A 21,888-nucleotide genomic window follows, 5' to 3' on the forward strand; every position below is an offset into this window, starting at 1 on the left:
TTGAAGGGAGTGGTGCCATGTCGGCCTTCCACCTTTGGGGTGAGGGTTCTCCCCACCATTGCACCTTAATGTATTTGGCTAATTTATTTTATTATTATTTATTGTATGTTGATTTTAGAATTATTGTTTTCTTGTTTTTATTGATTTTAACTGTTGTTCACCGCCGAGAACCCGAGGGTTCTAAATCGAAATAATAATAATAATAGTTCAATAAAGACCTTCTTTGGTTAAGTTAAGCTGTGCCAATGTGTCTTCACTCACAGGCCTTCTGCTCGGGCCATTGCTAGTGCTCTGTACACACTCAGAGGCTCAAGAGCTCCCCCTCCAAACAGCTGGTGAAAGGACAAGCCTGTTTAGTTAGGGGTGGTGGCAGGCTACCAGGAAGAATCAGTGATTAAAGAGGGAGGAGGAAAGCCACCCCTCTTGATCATGACAGGGAGCATGAAAGCAAGAGCCTTGTCCCCTCCCCCGTACCTGGTATCCACAGCTAGGCTACCTTTGAACATGGAGGTTTTATTGAGCTATCATGGCTAATTATTGTTGATAGGCTTATCCTAAACAGAGTTCACACCCTTCTAAGCCCATTTTAGAACAGGTTAATTCTGAATGGGATTGTACTGTTGATTGATGTCACTTTTTTAACCCTTTAAAAAGAACATGTAAGGTAGTAGTCATCCTGTGACAGGGAGTTCCCTGCGCCAACTGTGTGCACAAGAACTTCTCTATGGCTACGTGTCAGATCTGCCTGCTGCTTTATAACGACACAGTTCTGCAAGTTTTCTTTTTAATTTTTCCTCTTTTAATCAGGCTTAAAAAAAACAAAAGGGAAAAGAACCCAGCTAATGTAGATAATTAATGGCCTGCATCTATCTTTGGTCATAATTTCTGTTGCATCCCTCCTTTTCTCATGCTGGGTGAATACCAGGGACACCTGCTGATTATTAGGTGGGTGTAAATGACGTGTTTCTTTTGAACCATAGGAATCCTTTAAATATCCTCTTTCCCAGCACTCAGGTGCTTCTGATTTTTTTTAAAAGACTAAAATCTATCTAGAAACATTTTTATTCCACCTATGTTCTCAGAAAGGCATATAAGGTACCATGTTCCTCTATTTCAACCTTACAACAACAACCCTCTGAGGTGGGTTCAGTTTAGAGTGTATGAGTGGCCCCCTAGATTACCAGGCAAGTCTTACGGCAGAGTGTGGATTTGAGCCCTGGTCTTCCCGAGTCTCTCTGTTTTCTGTGGAATGTAATCATCTTCTTGCTCATAAAAAAAACAGGGTGCCACTGGATATCAGCATTTGTTTTGCATCTAACATAAAAAGTGCAAGCCAGACTACACCAAGATTTTACATCATGTCCTGAAGTTTTTTTCTTTTATTTTAAAATTTTTTAAAATAACATACAGCCCAACAAAGGGTTCTAGAGAACTTGAAAGCTTGCACTCTGGTATGCGTAGTTTGGTTGGTCTTAATAAAAGGAATAGTGTGGATTCTTCCAGATCCAAATCAGCTATTCTAGCCAGTGCTGTGCACTACACTAAAGGGGGGGGGGGTGTCACAGATTGCTTTCTGTTCTCTCTTCCTGCGGGAATCTCCCTCCTCTCCTTCTTGCTCTCTTCATTTCACACAAGCTCATTCATGCTTGGTCTCTTTTGCCTTTCCCCTCTGTTTTTTCCTTTGTGCCTTCTGCCAGCTTCCCACAATCTGTCTCTCAAGGTGTTTCCATTTAGGACCGGGTGGTTCTGCTCTGAAAATTTTTGGTGCTGTGTGGAAGTAGTGTTGCCAGACTTGCCAACTTCTCAATGGGGCCTGCAGGTCCCCCAGAATTAGAAGAGATCTCCAGGTGACAGAGATCAGTTCCCCTGTAGAAAACAGCAGCTTTGGAGGGTGGTCTGTATGGCATCACTTCCCTGCTGAGTTCCCTCCTATACCCAAACTCTGCCCTTCCCAGGCTCTGCCTCCCTGAATCTCCAAGAATCTCCCAACCCCAGAGTTGGTAACTCATGTGAAAGGGAGGCTGTTTGCCTCAGATTCACAAGTGGGTTTGGGAAGTTTATTTACTTCATTTGTACCCCACATTTTTCCCCACTGAGAACCCAAAGTGACTGACATTGTCCTCCTCGCCTCCATTTTATCTTCAAAACAAACTGGTAAAGATAGAGAAGGCTGAAAAGGTGTGACTTGCTGAAGATCACCAGAAAACTTTGAAAGCAAAGTAGGGATTCAGGGCCAAGCTACAAGTGACGAATGACACAGGTTGGACACTTGTCAGCTTCCCTCAAGTTTTGATGGGAAATGTAGGCATTCTAGTCTTGCAGCTTCGCTCTCTGACTGCTGTCCAATGGACTTCTCAACTGTCACTTGTCCAACATTCCGCCAAGCTGCCTACATTTCCCATCAAAACTTGAGGGAAGCTGACAAGTGGCCAACCTGTGTCATTCGTCACTTGTAGTTTGGCCCTCAGATCTGGGTCTCCCAGATCCTAGTCTAACACTTTAACTGCTACACCATATTGAGTTCAGACTGGATTTCATTTCTGTGACACACATCTCCTTATACATGCCTTCAAGTTCTTCAGGATGGTGTACACCTTACAAAGGCCCGAGGTTCCAATTGGCCACTGATGATAGCACACATATCCCTCCATGCTTTGGCCTTGGCACATGCAAGACTAGGGTAGCATTACCTGCCTTCTCTTTCTGGAATGGGCCCAGAAATTGCCACAACAGTGCAGCACCAGTGTCTGTTAAAGGAATACTTATTAAGACTGTCAAATAGAAGACCATATTACCATAAACCCCAGGATTTATCACTGAGGGGACAGGTGTGTTGGCCAAAGAGTGAGAAGGCCAAATTACAGCCCCGATTCTTTTTCGTGGCTCTTGGCTGGCCTCAATGAACGCTCCCAGCCCATGTGGAAATGCTTTCAGTTGCATGGTGTCTTGTCTGATATGGTTGTGCCCACTCTGGATGCCAAGTTGTACAAGAGGATTCTCTGACCATGCACATACATCTGGGACACCCAACAATTGTGGAGTAGGGTTGTCAACTCCAGGGCTGATTCCAGATGACTAATGTTCACGCGGAACGTTGTGCCTCGTTGCGGGGAAAATGCGAAATATCGCGTTTCCTCGCGCGAGTTTTGCGTGACGTTGCGCGACGACGCGCAAAACTCGTGCGAGGAAATGCGATATTTCGCATTTTCCCCGCAACGAGGCGCGACGTTCCACGTGAATGTTAGCCATCTGGAATCGGCCCAGGTTGGGAAAATCCTAGAGATCTGGAGGTGGATCTTGGGGAGGACAGGGTTTACGGAGGTGAGGAACCTCAGCAGGGCATAATACTATAGAATCCTTTTCCTTAATGGGAACTGATCTCTGCCACCTAGAGATCAGTTGTCATTACAAGGGATCTCCAGGCTCCACCTGGAGCTTAGCAACCCTATCACAAAGCAATTTTTCTTTGTTGTGTCTGTAGAATAGTTGCTACTTGGCAGACTAGCTATGCATTACACAGTCCTTGGATCTTGTCCAGGTCTGCCATGAGCACTCAGTTCCCAAGTAATGAGCATCCAGATCGGACTGGGACCAAGGGAATGATCTTAGCCCCCCCGCCCTGCATCATTTTCAGACAGTCCCAGGGGGTGCTATTTGCCCTGTTGTGGAAACCTATGTGCCACCCATCAGGACATGTGGCGCATCCAACAGGGCAAATAGTGCTCTTCATAGCCATTTCAGTTCAGGAAAGTGATGGTAGAGGGCTTAAGCCCTGTCTCCCCATTATTCTCATCTGAATCAGGTCCTATGCACCTGGGAATTCAGTTGGCACAATTTATTTTAACTCACAGTGCACAACTGATAGAAAAATCCTTCTTAATTTTTAAAAGTATTTAAACAAGGTTATTATTTGGAGTGCAGAGCTACGCATTCACAATGTGTACCAACTTAAAACATCTAAAATGTTAAAAAGTGCTGGGGTGGGTGGGAACCTACCAGTAGTATGGCACAGCTATATAGGGGAAAGTGGTTTGTGTAGCCTTTTGTCCATGTAATTGTGTGCCTGTATTTTCCTCTTTACAGATATTACAGGGCATACAACTGTTTTTTTAAACTGTTTTGAAACTGTCAGGAACAATGTTCTGTTGCTATATTTATGAAAATGGGAGATTCCAGGGTCATGCTTGCTTGCTAGTCACTCTTTCTAATCTAGAAACTCATCCTCTAATATCAGATGAGTGTGGCTACTGTGTAATGAGTAATAGGCACTTTGCACATGCTCCAGAGTACTCTCTTCGCTTGTTGCAGTCTTGGCGTTCAGTCCAAAGATTCTCTGGGTCCAGTTTAGTTAGATCTTCCCAAATACCTTAGTTTTCTTAAGTGAGTGGTAGTGGGACTTAGGATTCCTGGGATATTATACTCTCTGTGTAATGAGTGATAGGCACTTTGCACATGCTCCAGAGTACTCTCTTCGCTTGTTGCATTCTTGGCGTTCAGTTCAAAGATTCTCTGGGTCCAGTTTAGTTAGATCTTCCCCAAAACCTTAGTTTTCTTAAGTGAGAGGTAGTGGGATTTAGGATTCCTGGGATTATACTCTCTGTGCCCCCCTACAAAAACATTTTTTTGTAGTAAGTGGTTCTGGGATTTAAACCTGCCTCATCACACTTTTAGCCCTAGGTTTTGAACAGAGGCTTTCTAACAATTATTTATTATTACACAAAAAGCATTCTCCAGGTGTTCAGAGGCACACATTCTTTAAGGCTTGCAATTCATGATCAGGAAAAAGAACACTGGACTGAGTAAGACTGGGCACCAATGCTTCTCCTCCTGATATTCCCTTCCCAGGACCCCATTTTCTCTCTAGGCAAATTTCCTCCTGAAACTGAGGAGGTAACCCCAAAGTAGTTTGAATCTTTCAAGATTTTCTGCCCACTGCTGACATTAAAAAAGAGGAGCCAAATAAGAAAGAAGGAAAGGGACAAAGAAAAAAAAAACATAATGGAATGGAGCAAATAAAAATGAACTCAGACAGTAAAGAGTTTACTGCCTCAGGACAAAAGCCACAGGGCCATCAAATGGGATGAAAAACCGCTTGCAGATTTCTCTATATATATTTCTAAGGGAAAAGCCATAGATATAGATTGTGAATGAAAGCTGGATATTTGGGAGGTGGGCAACACATTTCTAAGGGGTACTGTCCATAAACCTCCCCTAGTGGCCAAGGGCCTGATCTCACACCATGTATGCAAACTAAGAGCCTTGTGACTCTTAAAGACTACTGAATTTATTGTGTCCGTAGATTCCGTGAGCCAGCATCCACTTTGGGAGATGCACACACACACTCAATTATCACATAACCCTTGTTCTCTGTCAGTCATTAAGAATCATCATTTATACTTTGATGTTTCTTTTTCTTAATGTTGTGCTGTCAGGCTCATGCAGAGGGAAGAAAGATGGAGGAGAAAGTGGGCATGGGCCTTGAGAACCAACTATTGGATGGGTGTTTAGGACACAAATGATTCAGATAAACAGGGGAAAAGGTGCTTGGCTCAGTTAGATGCACATATAGACTTAATCATCATCCTTTGCTAATTAAATTGGTTCTGCCATGGTCCTCACAGAAAGTGGTGGGTTTGGGACGAGGTATTTGGTGGGAGAGAGCAAAAAGTGGCAGGAAATAGAAGAGGGAAGAAATAGAAGGGAAACAAGAAAAAATGGGCAGAGTCAGTAAAGTAGATTAGAATCTCTCTTTCAATTTATGGTTATAGGTAAAGGACATGAGATCCACCTTAAAAGTACAACAGGTTGGTTTACGGGTTTCAAATCACTTCCCTTGAGGAGACACTCTAAAGCTGAACTGAATCTCAATAGTACATTTTAATTGACCCTTCCTTCACAGATCTCATACATTTTAGCTGAACTGAATCTCAATAGTACATTTTAATTGAATCTTTCTCCACGGACCTCCACAATTACTTCAAATTTGGTGACAGTTTATATCTACAGGTTAATGGCACAGCCATGGGCACACGCATGGCACCACAATATGCTAACATATTCATAGCAGACTTGGAGCAATGCTTCTTCAGCTCCCATCCACTGAAACCTCTCCTGTACTTAAGGTTATTGGATGACATCTTCATCATTTGGACCCATGGGAAGGAAGCCCCTGGAGAGATTTCATCAGGACAACAACTTTCACCCTACTATCAACCTGAGCCTGGACCACTTTACACAACAGGTACACTTCCTGGACACCACTGTACAACTACATAATGAACAGATAAATACTACCTTATACCAGAAACCCACCAACTGATACTCATATCTACATGCCTCCAGCTACTACCCTAAACATACCACTCGGTTGATTGTCTACAGCCAAGCCTTATGTTACAATTGTATCTGCTCCAATGTTCTTGATCGGGACTCCCACTTAAGAGATTTACAAGCATTTTTGGGACTACAGTACCCACCAAATGAGATAAGGAAACAAATCGACAGGGCCAGACTGGTACCCGGAAACAGCCTGCTCCAGGAGAAACCTAAAGGAACTAACAACAGAATACCACTGGTTGTCACCTATAGTTTCCAGCTCAAACCCATCCAACATATCATCAGTGATCGACAGCCCATCCTGGAAAACGATGCCTCTCTCCCACAAGCCCTGGGTGGAAGACCTCTCCTTGCCTACAGACTGCCCCCCAATATTAAACAACTTCTCACTAACAACCATAAATCGGCTAGCAGAGTCACCAACACAGGTACCAGACCCTAAAACAGACCCAGATGCCAACTTTGCCCTCATATCTACCCAGGAAATACGATTACAGGATTCAATGGCATCAACTACACTGTCTCTGGCTCTTACAGCTGCTCATCCTCCAACGTGATATATGCTCTCATGTGCCAACAATGTCCATCAGCTCTGTACATTGGACAAACCAGCCAACCTCTGCGCAAAAGAATAAATGGACACAAATCTGACATTAAAAATGGCAACATCCAGAAACCAGTGGGAGAACACTTCAATCTACCAGGACATTCCATTAAGAACTTAAAGGTCACCATAGTTCAACAGAAACCTTTCAAAAACAAAATCCAATTTGAATTCATATGTAAATTTGACTCAGTCACACTTGGATTGAATAGAGACTATGAATGGTTATCTCATTATCAGAAGTAACTTTCTTTCAGGCATTCTATTCAGATTCAGCTTTGGAGGGGAGGGGTCACACCCAACCTGGATTGTGCACGCCACCTCTTTCATGACTTTTGCAACTGATTGCATCTACTTCCCCCTCCCCTCACCACTTATATATATCTGGCCATTTTCTTCATACCCTCCACGTACCTCCCCTGTGGTTCTTGAAAGCTTATGCTAGAGTATAGTTGGTTAGTCTTAAAGGTGCTGCTGAACTAGGGTTGCCAGCCTCCAGGTGGTGGCTGGAGATCTCCTGGAATGACGACTTATCTCCAGGCAACAGAGATCAGTTCATCTGGAGAAACTGAAAGTTTTGGAAGGTGGACTCTATGGAATGATACCCTGCTTAGATCATTCTCCTCTCCAAACCCTGCCTTCTCCAGGCTTCATGCCCCAAGTTTCCTGGAATTTCCCAACTTAGAGCTGGCAACCCTATACTGGACACTTTACTATTTTGCTACTACAGACTAACATGGCTGAGAGCCAAGCCACAAGTGACGCCTGACACAGGTTGGACACTTGTCAGCTTACCTCAAGTTTTGATGGGAAATGTAGGCGTCCTGGTTTTGTAGCTTGGCTCTCCATTACAGCTGCAAGACCAGGATGCCTACATTTCCCATCAAAACTTGAGGGAAGCTGACAAGTGTCCAACCTGTGTCAGGCGTCACTTGTGGCTTGGCTCTAACTCCCCTGGATCTAGGACCTCAGAGTGGCTCTCTTTCTCCATTTTAGCCTCACAAGTCACAACTAACCTGTGAGGTAGCTTAGGCTGAGGGAAGCCAAGTCTTCTAGATCTTATTTGACTCTCTAACCACTATTGTACAGTCTCTCTTAATAGGTAGGGAAAAGAAAAAACTCTCCTGACTCACATTTTCTTGCAACATTTTTCGTGTTAACAGTTCTCCAATTCACATGTTTTTCAATATGCCTAATTATGGCTGCAGTTGGGATTTTTTAAAATGGGAGTAGAGGTGGGGAGGGGGTCGATGCTGAACATAAGCGCCATAACATTTCAAAAATAAGGCCTACAGCACAGGCCTATGGAGACTTACTCCAATCTAAATCAACTGGTTTAGACTGGAGTAAGTCTGCATAGAATTGCACTGTAAATATTCCACCACAAAAATGAAAGTAAGGGCAAAAAGTCACATTTAAATGTTGACAAGTTTTGAGTCGGTATAAAATTTGGTTTTACTTGTAAATACCTCCCCTATACTTCCTCCCACCATTGTCCCAGCTTTCTGCCCTCTGCTTTCTGTGCCTTTGAAATCTGCCTGTCTTTGAATATCTTGATTCACCTGTACACCTCTCTGCACTTTCCTTCCTGCTCCCGCTGCCCTGCATCTGAAGTAACGTTTAGCAGGACCTTTAGGCCCTTTGGCATTGAAGTCCCAGTCAGTTTACTAGCAGGTGCTCATTTTGTGGTCATATTTGCTGTCCTCTTGGCAGGAGCTGCTTCTCAAAGGATTAGCGCGCTTTGTGGCATTAGCAATCCATTTAGGTTTTAGGGAAAGGGGGATTTAGCCATCCAACATTCAGCTTTTATAATACTTCAGTGGTTAACCACTGGTGTCCAGAAAAAGAATACTCCGGTAGCAAGAAGGAACTATGGCAGGCAGAAAAGGACTTTGGAAAGAAGACACTTGGCTGTACGTTTGTCCATAGAAAGGTTAAGGCAAAGTTGGTTGAACCAAGAAGAGTTGATCTTTTAAGTGTACCCTCATCAGCACTTAACCCGAACCAGGGTCGAATCCACATTACTCATTCTAAGTCGCATGTTCCCCGCATTCCCCATGCATTCTCGAGTGCCGGTCACATTACCTCATTAAACAGACGCATTTCATTCGCATTTCTCCCGAATATGTGGTCACAGGTTTTCAACGGGAGTTTCACGGTGGCCATGAACAGGCCAATGCACAATTTACGCGGTTTTTTTAAAAACCACCCCCCTTCCTGTCTCTCCGGCCGTTCCGAGAGTTCCTATTGGCTGATTCAACTTGCAAGTGCTCCGTAGTCTGCAAAAGACTGTTTTTGACTTCATAGCATTGGATTTATTGATTATGCTGTTTCTGAATCAAATCTGGTAGTTTGAAAAATCATTTTGGGGTGAATCCATCCTCAGAACGGACTCGCGAAACTTCCTTTTTTTTTTTTTTTTTTTGAAAAATTTTTATTGGGTTAGAATCCATTATTTCCACATTTACATTCAATTTTCCCCAATTTTTTTCATCTCTAACCCCCTCCCTTTCCCCCCCCCTTTTTGTTGACTTCCAACAGCTTTCCAACCCTTTGTCCCCTTTCCCTTACTTTTATTAGCTTCCTCTATCTAAAACAAATATATATTCTCCATTATTCTAAGCAGTACATCCTTAACTATTTTTAACATTATATGCCCAAACTGTAAGCCTTTGTTTCCATCTTAGATAAACAATTTATCCCAATTTTTCAATTTCAGGTATTTCTATATATCATAAACCATATAGATCATACATTCGTTTATATCAAACAATTTGACTTATTCTCTATATATATTACTCATTCTATCTTTTTATAATAGTTCTATATATCTCTCCTCACGTAGTCAATCAATTTGACCCATCTATATCTTCAGACATTCAGTTTGGTACAAAACTTGTCAGAAAAAAAAAGAAAATATTGTTAGTTAATCGCTCCTTATATTTAGTCCTTATAATTAATTATTTTCTCTATGTTCTGTTTGTTAACCTATATATATCTATATATATGTCAATCTATTAATCTGACTGCTTATTAATTCACATTTATCTCTTCTCCCCCCGGTAAAGTCTCCCCCCTCTACTTCAATACTTCAGTAGTTCTCAAACTGCCACAGTTTTCCTCCCACCTCCCATTTCTTCTCCAGGTATTGTTTCAGCTTCTCCCAGTCTGTGTTGAACTGCCCTGAGTCCAGATCTCTCAATTTTCTTGTCATCTTGTCCATTTCAGCCATATACAGCAATTTGTAAGTCCAATCTTCAATAGTTGGCACTTCTTGTACTTTCCATTTTTGCGCATACAAAAGTCTAGCTGCTGCTGTCATATAAAATATCAACGTCCTGTGTTGGGCTGGAATTCCCTCCATTCCCAAGTTCAGTAGCAGGAGTTCTGGGTTCTTATTAATTTGAAATTGTAAAATTTCACTCATTTCTCTTATTATTTCCCCCCAGTACTGCCTGGCTACCTCACACGACCACCACATATGATAGAGGGAGCCCTCATGCTTCTTACATTTCCAGCATTTATTAGAAGTATTCGAATTCCCTAGCGCAATCTTCTTTGGTGTCATGTACCAACGATAGATCATTTTATAAATGTTCTCTTTGATATTAATACATGTCGTTGTCTTCATTGTAGTTTTCCACAAGTATTCCCATGCCTCCATTGTTATTTCTTTATTAAAGTTTATAGCCCATTTCACCATTTGTGTTTTAACTATCTCATCCTCGGTATACCACTTCAACAGTACTTGGTATACCTTGGATATTCTTTTCTTATCTTCTTTAAGAAGGGTCTGCTCTAGTTCCGAATTCTCTATTCGTATACCTCCCTTTACAGAGTCCGAATTATATAAGTCTCTGATCTGTCTATACTGGAACCAATCGTAGTTAGGTGATAGTTCCTCTTGTGTCTTTATTCTAAGTTTGGATGCTTCAGTTTTAGTTATTTCTTTATACGTTAAACATTGTTGTTCATTATCAACAGCTCTCGGGTCTATCACCTCATATGGAACCACCCACAAAGGGGTTCCTTCTTGTAGATAAATTCTGTACTTCTTCCAGATTATGTATAGACTTCTCCGAACAAAGTGATGCAGGAACATCGAGTTGACCTTTACTTTGTCATGCCATAAATATGCGTGCCATCCAAATATTTTTTTATATCCCTCTAGGGCTAATAGTTTCTTGTTCTTTAATGTCATCCATTCTTTCAACCAAACTAGGCAGATTGCATCATGATAAAGTCTCAGATTGGGCAGTTGCATTCCGCCTCTTTCCTTTGCATCTTGTAAAACTTTCACTTTCACTCGAGGCTTCTTGCCTGCCCAAACAAAATCTGATATTTTCCTCTGCCATTTTTCAAATTGTTTGGAGTCTCTGATGATTGGTATTGTCTGTAGCAAAAACATTACTCTTGGTAACACATTCATCTTAACTGCTGCAATCCTGCCCAACCATGACAAATTCAATCTATTCCATTTAATCAAGTCTCTCTCTATCTGAGTCCATAGTTTTTCATAATTGTTTTTGAATAGATCTATGTTCTTTGCAGTTAATTCAACTCCCAAATATTTCACTTTACTTGTTACTTCACAATCCGTTGTTTCCATTAACAATTGTTGTTTCTGCTTAGTCATATTTTTGCATAATATCTTTGACTTCTTTTTGTTAATGAAGAAACCTGCCAAGTCTCCAAACTCCTTGATCTTATCTATCACTCTTGGCATGTTCTCCAATGGGTCCTCTACAATTAACATTATGTCATCCGCAAATGCTCTGACCTTGTATGAATAGTCCTTTATTTTTATTCCACGAATTTCATCATCTTGACGTATTTGTATCATCAGAATCTCCAATACTAAAATGAACAACAATGGAGATAACGGGCAACCTTGTCTTGTTCCTTTACTAATCGTCAATTTCTTGGTCAATTCATCATTCACCACAATTGCTGCAGTCTGGTCTCTATAAATTTCCTTAATTGCTCTGATGAATCTTTCTCCCAATTGTAGCTTTTCCATAGTGGCAAACATAAAGTCCCAGTTTAAATTGTCAAACGCTTTTTCAGCGTCAACAAAGAAGAAACCAACCTCTTTGTCACAACGCTTGTCATAATATTCAATAGCATTGATCACTGTCCTTAAGTTGTCTCTTATTTGTCTGTCTGGCAAAAAGCCTGCTTGTTCCTCCTCTATGACTTCCGAGAGCCACCCCTTCAATCTCTCCGCCAATATCTTCGCAAAAATTTTGTAGTCATTGTTGAGTAGCGATATAGGTCTATAATTTTTCACATTAGTCAGGTCTTGGCCCTCTTTTGGGATCAATGATATATTCGCTTCACTCCAAGTTTCTGGAATCCTTTGATCCCTTAAAACCCCATTCATCACCTCTTTTAGGAATGGTGCCAGTTCATTAGCCATTGTCTTATAGAATTTAGCCGTAAGTCCATCTGGCCCTGGCGCCTTTCCTAGATTTGCAGATTGTATTGCCTTACTTATTTCCTCGTCAGTTACTTCACTATTCAACTTATTTCTCCAAGCTTCCGAGATTTCTGGAAGTTTGGTTTTCTCCAAATATGACGCTATTGATTCTTTGTTTACTTCTTTTTTATTATACAGCTTAGCGTAAAATTTATAAAAGGCTCTACTAATGGTAGCCTGCTCCAAATACGTTTTGTTATCTTCGCAAATTTTATTTATTATCTTCTTTTCCCTTTTCTTCTTCAATTGCCATGCCAGGTACTTCCCAGGTTTATTAGCACCCTCAAACGCTTTTTGATTCAATCTTTTGAGATTCCACTCCAATTCTTTATTGCTCATTGCTGTTAGCTGTTCTTGAAGTATTTTAATTTCCTGGTATACCTTCTTTTTCCCTGGTCTCTTTTTTAGCTGTATTTCTTTGGCTTTTATTTTCTCCTCAATCTCTTGTCTTTTCTCCTCTTTCTTCTTTCTTGCTCTACCATTTAAGTCCATTAGTATGCCCCTTACAACCGCCTTGTAAGCATCCCAAACTTTATTGGTTGGTACTTCTTTATTCACGTTGTATTGTATAAAAAACTTTGTCTCTCTTCTCAGTATTTCCATATTCTCTCTTTCCTGTAACAAGTCCTCATTTATTCTCCATGCTTTCCTTTTTCTCTTTTTTCCAAATTTCCACATAATTGGGTTGTGATCTGAGCCTACCATAGGCATTATTTCTACCTCCTTAGTCCATAATGCTAAGTCTTTTGAGGCCCAGATCATATCAATTCTTGATAATGTAGAATGCCTTGCAGAATAAAAGGTAAACTGTCTGCTTTTAGGATATTCTCTCCTCCATACATCTTCAAGAGTCTCTTGTTGAATCAACTCAAAAAAAAGCTTTGGTAATAGTCCTCTTTTCTTTTGTGCCGTTGTAGTCTTTTTGTCTAGTTCCAAGTCTGTCACTCCATTGAAGTCTCCAGCAAGAATTATCTGGTCGTATGCAAGATCGTCTAAATGCTTCCTTAAATCCTCAAAGAAGCTTTCTTTTGCACCGTTAGGTGCATAAAGTCCGACTACCAACACTCTCTTTAAATTCCAAATACATTCCACTGCTACAAATCTAGCTTCCACATCTCTCATAACAAATTTTGGCTGTAGCTCCTCTTTTATGTACAACACCACTCCTCTTTTTTTCTTGTTGGAGGCCGCTACATATTCTTTGCCCAATTTTCCAGATTTTAAATATTTTACATCCTGCTTTCTGATATGGGTCTCTTGCAAACAAACAATGTCACATTTTTGTTTTAGTAGCCAGTGAAAAGTATTTTTCCTCTTATTCGGTGAGTTTAGTCCATTTACATTCCAAGATAATACTTTACACTCCATACTCATGATCTTGTTGGTAAGTCTTTTTCATTGTCCTTAATAAATCGCTCCATCTCTCGCTCAGATCTGATGCGTTTTTTGGCCCCTCCAAACTCAAAGGACACTCCTTCCGGTAACTCCCATCTGTACCTGATTTTCATGTCCTTCAAAATCTGAATTAGCACTTTATATTTTTTCCGGTCCAGTAACACTGATCTGGGCAGTTCCTTCATTATAATAATCGTCTTGCCATCAATCTCCAATGGATCTTGAAACTGTTTTGTCACAATCCTCTCTTTCATATTTCGTGTTGTAAACTGCACAATCACATCTCTTGGTAGTTTCCTCTGGGTTGCTATTCTCGAATTCACACGGTATGCCACATCTAGGATAGCCACAACTTCCTCCTCCTCCTTCCCCAGGTACTCAGCCAACACCTCAGTCATCTGTTCTTGCGCTGACTTTCCTTCCACTTCTGGCAAGCCACGAAAACGTAGCTGCTTCTCCATATGTTTAGTTTCTGCAACTGACATTCTCCCCTTCACCAATCTCATCTCTGTTTGTTGCGTGTCTGCTAAATTCTCCATCGCGTCTTCTACTGTTTTAACTCTCTGCTGCGTTCCTTGTAATTCATTTCGTATTGTTTCCATACCTTTTTTCACTTCTGACAGCTCCGATTTTACTGTCTGTGTAACCTCTTTAACCTCTTTTATCAGCTCCAATTTCGTGTCCTTAAGTTCTTTAATCATATCTAAAAGTTTTTTGTCCAGGTTTTTATCCAGGTTTTCTATTGCCGATTGCCACTCTTTTTTTGACATCGTGGGGCTTGCTTTAGCTCGCTCCCACGAATCCGCTCTCTTCCTTAACTCCGTGGCGTAAAATTTAACGTTTTTCTATTTTAAATGTCCCGGTCTTCTTATAGAAATTAAGTTTTAAAGAGTCCAAAATGTCGGGCGTCTTTTCTCTATGGTTTCTCTATGATTTTGTAATCCAAGATGGCCTACTTCCTCTTCCGCTGAAGCCGCGACCCTTCCCCTTTCAAAAATGGCGATTCCCTACTTCCTGCCCTCCAGCAAGGGCCGCTTCTCTCCAGCCACTCTATTGTTATTACGCACTTCCTGTCTCCCGTCTTCCCACAGCAGATCTCGCGATGGTGTCTTTTTCTCACAGCTCCAAAGCCACAGGTATTCAAAACAATAGTCCCATTTCTTTAATAACTTCTTTAAACTTAGTCTCTTTTTAAATTCGATTCCTGCCGAGTCTTCCCCTCCTTTTCACTAGTCTGTTGCAGTTTAAAAATCTACTTTTTTTCCTCTCTGTTTTTATCAATCTGTCCCGTCTCAGAAGATAATGATCTTTACCTTCTCTTCACTTTTCTCGGGTTGTAATCGCTGTTTCGATTTTAAGTTCTCCTCTCAGCTTCTTCCCCCAATCGATGCTTGGGTATGTAGGTCTTATGCCAGCCGAATTGGCCCCAAAACTGCCGCAGAGATTATAGCCGACCCGTCGCAAGGTGGGACCTCAAGGATCGGGGGGAGACTCGTTGTGTAAAGCCCCCCCTCGTCCGAGATCTAGCTCACCCTAGGGTCTTGAGCGTTCTTTGCCTGCTCCCCGCCTGAGAGCAGTCGGCCGCGGGCTATTTTCACCCCGCCGGCCGGTTAAAACGGCAGTCCGGTCAGCTCCGCAAGTGGAGCTGCGTTAGACCTCCATGGATCCCAAACAGGAAGTCCGCGAAACTTCCTTTTTAACTGTTTTTTATTTTTTTTATTTTATATTACTGTAATATCGAAATTACGAAATATCGAAATAATGACACTCCAAGGAAGTGAAACTTCAGTAAAATTCAGGCACTGAACTGTCCTGCATAGGAAATGCCCACGAAAGCTTCCCACATGCTTCCAAATTTCCAAAAAAGAAACAGGAGAGAGCCATCAGTGCTGTCAGTGGGAGAAAGAGAGGCATCATTATCTTCAATGATGTTTCTTTATAATGCAAGATCGAAATAACGGAAAAGTGCGCTCAAAATTTTTTTAAAAAATGGGCGGGAAAAAAAGGTCCCGCCCAAAAAAGCTGTTTTCGAGCAGCCGTGTGACCGGAGGGACGCGCGAGAAAGACGGATTGGAAGCAGGAATGTGAACGAAGAGGAAAAAATCGCGGATTGGAGGCAAACAGAAGATATCCGATAAACATGCGGGTAATGGGTAAATGTGGATTCGACCCAGGGCTCATATTCAGAATCTGTTTGGTCAAGGGCCAGGGCTCAAGGGTAGAGCCTCTGCCCTATGGACAGAAGAACCCAGGTTCAATCCCTGGCATATCCAATTAAAACGATCAGGTAGTAAGTGATGTGAAAGACCCTGGAGAACTACTGTCAGTCAAAGTAGACAACGCTGACCTTGATAGACCAATGGTCTGACTCAGTATAAAGTGGCATCATATGTTCTGTGTTCTAGGGTTGGTCAGTGGTAGAGCCCCCACATTCTTCTTCTCAAATATTCTTCTGCTCAAATAAATGCTGATAGTCTTCAAGGTGCCACTGGACTTCTGCTTAACTTTGCTACAACACACTGCTATCCCTCTGGAGTTATTGCCAATAAGGGGACCAATAGTTTGAGCCAGCCTAAGGCAGGTTGATATATTATAAACAGGGCTATTGCATGTTTCAAGAAATCTTAACTGATTCATTGTGTGAGCTTTAATCAATAAACCAACCAGTACAATCTAAGTATTTATAAAACAGTAGTCCAGAAAAAAAAAATCTTTGTATCTTAGAGCTTTCCCTGCTGTGTGAGGGAGAATGCTAAATGTCTCTTCTGGGATTGAATCTGTCACTCATAGTTTTTAAGGTCAGTTGCATTAAAGAACAGCCAGAAATTTTAAAACAATCTACCACCCAGTTAATACTTAGTAGCTGCCCGCTTTTCAAACCAAACAGTTTCTAATGGATTGATTATTGCAGCCCATCATTTTAGAAGCCAGCATTCAGTATTTGTTATTAATTTGTTTAGAAAAGTGATATGCCGCCTCTCTAGGAACCTGCTCAAGGCTGCCTGCAAAATAAAAAATGCAATAAACATAATAAAAAACAACTGAGGAAAAGTTAGTTGTTGTAGATTTTCCGGCTTGTATGCCTGTTGTCTTGGCATTGTAGTTCCTGATGTTTCACCAGCAGCTGTGACTGGCATCTTCAGAGGTGTAGCACCGAAAGACAGAATTCTCTCAGTGACACTCAGTGCCAGTCACAGCTGCTGGCGAAACGTCAGGAACTACAATGCCAAGACCACGGCCATACAGCCCGGAAAATCTACAACAACTAACGTTCTCCAGATGTGAAAGCCTTCAACAATATATGAGAAAAAGTTGTCAATAAGAAACAAACCATTAAAAATAAGCCGGGGGCAAAAAAAGCATAAAACAATATCCAACAGCTTAAATTATATCCATAAAACAAAACAGAGGTCCAGTTTCCAATCTGCACAGCATATGAACAGCTTAATAAGATGGAACCACTCAACTGAAAGCCTGGGTTAAAAGAAATGTTTTGGCATGGTGCCTAAAGGACAGTAAGGCAAGCCTCAAGGAAGAGGGCATTCCCAAGACAAGGGGCTACCACCAAAAAAGCCCTGTCTTTGGTTGCCACCTCACCACTACAGGCAGGGGCACAGAAAATAGGATCTTGACTGGTGAGCTGGAGAGTATGGGAGGGGCAGTCCTTATAGTAGTTCAGCCCTCAGCTGTTTAGAACTTTAAAGTTAAGAACCAGGTAGTGAAGCCAATTTCCCACCAGTAGTGGGAGGCCTCCTGCTGATTGGGCCCTCCTTTCTGCTAGAAATGACGTCCGGCAATGTGTGATGTCACATTCTTCTGAAATCCTAGATGTGACATCATTGCATCAGGTAATGCTCTTGTCCCCAAAAACTTACCATGGAGATTTTGGGGGCAGCCAGAGCATCACCTGACACCCTGACGTCACAGCCAGGATTTCAAGAAGGATATGATATGTCACCAGCTGTCACTTCCTCCCATCGCCTTGCCCTGAAAGCTCAGCAGCCTGGCATTCTTTTCATTAATCTAGACAATGTGGAGTAAAGGTGGAGACTAAGTTTTGTGGCCCAGCCTCTGGCTCCTTCCGACAGTGACCTTCCTGCTAGGGAGCAAGATGCAGCTCCACTGGTAGAAGGCAATAGTAGAGGAAGACAGATGAATCTGCCTGGGGAAGGAGTTCTGAAGTTTGGTGCCATGAGCCGAGAAGGCTCTTTCATGTGTTACCGTCCATCTATCCTCAGATACCAGGGGTACCCGAAGCAGGGCATCCAAGATGACCAGAGTGGACAAGTAGGTTCATATGGGAGAAGGCGGTCCTTAGGTATGCTGGTCTCAAGCCGTATAGGGCTTTAAAGGTCAATACCAGAAACTTGAATTGGGCTCAGAAATAAACTGGGAGTCAGTGTAGACAGAATAAGAAGATTGGAGTCATATGGTCCCTATGACCAACTCCAGTCTTACTCCAGGAAAATCAATTTGCATAACAGAGAGCGGGACCACAAGTGACACCTGACACAGGTTGGACACTTGCCAGCTTCCCTCAAGTTTTGATGGGAAATGTAGGCAGCTTGGCGGAATGTTGGACAAGTGACAATTGAAAAGTCCATTGGACAGCAGTCAGAGAGCCAAGCTGCGAGACCAGGATGCCTACATTTCCCATCAAAACTTGAGGGAAGCTGACAAGTGTACAACCTGTGTCAGGCATCACTTGTGGTCCCACTCTAAGAGTTGGAGTGCTCTCTGCTTGGGAGAGGGATGACTCTTCTCCAGTAATTTCCTTTTGCTAGCTATGAGCCTGCAGCTGGGTTCCATCTTGTATACAGAGCACATTCCCAATAGTTTAATTATTAGTGTGAATTCTAGGGCAGAGGGCATTTCTCTACAGTATCCATTGGAGAATACAGAAGGCGTGGTTCAAACCTGTTCACCAAAGTGCAAGTTCCATCCTGGACTCCTTTAAATCCTTTGTCCTTTGTAGCTAAAGTAGAAAGGTTAACTTCCTACGAATCAGCAACAATTGCTCAGTCACATGTCTTCTGCTGCAGTATTCAGTGGCTGAATGTATGAGGTTGCACATATAGAGCCAACAAGACCCTGCGAGGAGAATGTTACTTTGCCTGGCCTGCTGCCCCATCTAAGCCCCTCAACAGAATGGTGTCTGGCCTTTCATCTTCCACTTGAACTTATGCTTAGTTATTCCAGATTGAAAAGAAAACATGAATCATTTAACAGGCTTCTAATAAATCTCAACATTACATTTCCTTTGATCATTGACAATTTATTATATTTCATGGCTATGCTCCAGTTTATGCCTGGGGAAGTACCAGTCTGTCTCCATGGTTGCTACACTACTGACAAGACCACTTGGGTGGTTTTCAAACTTGATTGGATCAATTTCCAACTCTCTTTAGGTGCTACTACAGTCTGACTGGCTCTGTTTCCTGCTGCTTTGCCATTTCCTGAGGGGAAATCTGGGGAGGGAAGGCTGAAGCCCCTTCTCTATGCGTGTATGGTCCTGAATTAAATCAGGCACCCTATGTGTGGAAATTGAGCAGAACTCATATGCATGCCTGATTGTTTCACAGGGTAGAAACCCAGGTCCAAAGTATACTTTGTAATGTGTGAATTGGCTATATCTACGGTTCCTTCTGTCTTGCATTTCTTCCCATCCTTCTGATTATGTGCTAAGCTAAGACACCAAACAACTTCATGGGAAACTCGATGGGTATCCCAGCCTCTAGAAAGCTGCAAAAGTGATCTTGTAGATCCTGTTTATTTAGGCATGTGCTGTGGGTGAATGTGGGTTACCCACAGCACCTCAGGTTACACACCAGGGTCAAATCCACATTCACCCATTACCCGCATGTTTATCGGATATCTTCCGTTTGCCTCCAATCCGCGATTTTTTCCTCTTCGTTCACATTCCTGCTTCCAATCCGTCTTTCTCGCACGTCCCTCCGGTCACACGGCCGCTCAAAAACCATTTTTTTGGGCAGGACCTTTTTTCCCCGGCCATTTTTTAAAAAATTTTTGAGCGCACTTTTCCGTTATTTTGATCTTGCCTTATAAAGAAACATCATTGAAGATAATGATGCCTCTCTTTCCCCCACTGACAGCACTGATGGCTCTCTCCCGTTTCTTTTTTGGAAATTTGGAAGCATGTGGGAAGCTTTCGTGGGCATTTCCTATGCAGGACAGTTCAGTGCCTGAATTTTACTGAAGTTTCACTTCCTTGGAGTGTCATTATTTCAATATTTTGTAATTTCGATATTACAGTAATATAAAATAAAAAAAATAAAAAACAGTTAAAAAGGAAGTTTCGCGAGTCCGTTCTGAGGATGGATTCACCCCAAAATGATTTTTCAAACTACCAGATTTGATTCAGAAACAGCATAATCAATAAATCCAATGCTATGAAGTCAAAAACAGTCTTTGCAGACTACGGAGCACTTGCAAGTTGAATCAGCCAATAGGAACTCTCGGAACGGCCGGAGAGACAGGAAGGGGGGTGGTTTTTAAAAAAACCATGTAAATTACGCATTGGCCCGTTCACGGCCACTGTGAAACTCCCGTTGAAAACCTGTGACCACATATTCAGGAGAAATGCGAATGAAATGCATCTGTTTAATGAGGTAATGTGACCGGCACTCGGGATTGCGTGGGGAATGCGGGGAACATGCGACTTAGAATGAGTAATGTGGATTTGACCCAGATTACACCATCAGTAAGAATCGTAATTTTGCTTTGCAGTTGGAAAAGGAACACATGCAGACAGGAAAGAAAAACATGCAGACAGGAAAGAAAAAAAATGGCCCCAACGCGCCAACGAAAACTATCCTAAAAACAGTCATGTGCCTAAATGTATTCGTCTTTACGAAACCTCAAGAGTTGTTACTCTGAAAACAGAGCGTAGGCCAGCATTTCACATATTTAAAATGGGCTCTAATGATATATCTGAAGAGGCCTAACTTAAACCTCCTTTCCTTTCTTTAGTGCATTCCACAGGAAAACCAGGGCTTCATTCTTGGAAGATATCTTTGCCCTTGTAAACCAGGTTTCTACCGAGCAAGCAGGCCCTTCTCTTCCTCCTCCTCCAGTAATGGCTGGTCTGGTAGGTAGCACCATTATCCAATTTCTTGTACGTAGTTATCTCCTACAACCTTGTAGCAGTGAATGCCAAGGCTCGGATCCAGCTAGCTTTCCCACTCAATGTTGCTGAATTCCCCTCCTTACACATGGGCCTCTGTCCCATGTGCCTTTTAGTCCATAATCTCCAGCATAGCCTTTTTGGGTGGTCAAAGGAGTCCCTTCCTTTCTCAGCAGCATAAAAGATGCTTGGATATAGCTTTGAGGCTGCACTGCACTGTGGCTGCCCCCTAAAAACTACCATCCTAAAGGGCATCCGCTGTCTTAATGATTTCTAGACCCTCACTGGGATTTAGCTCTGCTTTCCTGGGATTTTCTTCTTTGTGAAAGGGGTTGGCAACTAGATTGGCTGGGTAGTAGTGAGCCAATCTAGGATTGGGCAGAAAAATGAAGAAAGAAATCCTTTCTTTCTTTTACAGCCCGGAAAACCCACAACAACCAAATCTTTTCTTGTCTCCTCATTCCCTTATCTTGTACACTTTATTCTGCATTTTTAGGGACTGGCAACCACTTTTCGAATATGTGGCTGACCCAAATTCCCCTCTCCCCCCAGGGAAAAGTTCTTCTCAATATGCAGGCCAATATGGGACAGTGGATCCTGGATATTTGCTGGAGTGTCGTCCCTGTCAGGAGGGATGTACCACTTGCATCGATGACACCCCATGTTTGATCAAAGAAGATTGGTCTTTGCGGGCTGCCATACTGGCTTTCCAGGCCTTCTGCATGCTGGCAGTCTTCTTCAGCATGCTGGTCTCCTACCACTTCAGGAAGAGCAAGGTAAAGGGGCTGTGGCTGACTGGGGGCACAGCAGTTGCTTTGCATGCCGAAGGTTCCCAGTAAAATCCCCAGCATCCCCAGCTAAAAGGATTAGATTGCAGGTGATGCGACAGAACCCGATCTGAGACCCTGGAGAGCCACTGCCTACTTGAGT

The 21,888-nt window shown here is 42.3% G+C and overlaps 1 protein-coding gene across 1 annotated transcript in view; it reads left to right on the forward strand.

Moving 5' to 3' along the window:
• GPR179 (G protein-coupled receptor 179) overlaps positions 1-21,888 on the forward strand; it is a 65,358-nt gene that overhangs the window by 18,026 nt on the left and 25,444 nt on the right. The window contains exons 3-4 of the mRNA XM_054995678.1: positions 20,805-20,922; positions 21,511-21,734. Coding sequence (XP_054851653.1) covers positions 20,805-20,922; positions 21,511-21,734 — 342 coding nt within the window. The remainder of the gene's footprint in view (positions 1-20,804; positions 20,923-21,510; positions 21,735-21,888) is intronic.

Source organism: Eublepharis macularius, chromosome 12 (genome assembly GCF_028583425.1).
Source record: "Eublepharis macularius isolate TG4126 chromosome 12, MPM_Emac_v1.0, whole genome shotgun sequence".
Lineage (NCBI taxonomy): Eukaryota > Metazoa > Chordata > Lepidosauria > Squamata > Eublepharidae > Eublepharis > Eublepharis macularius.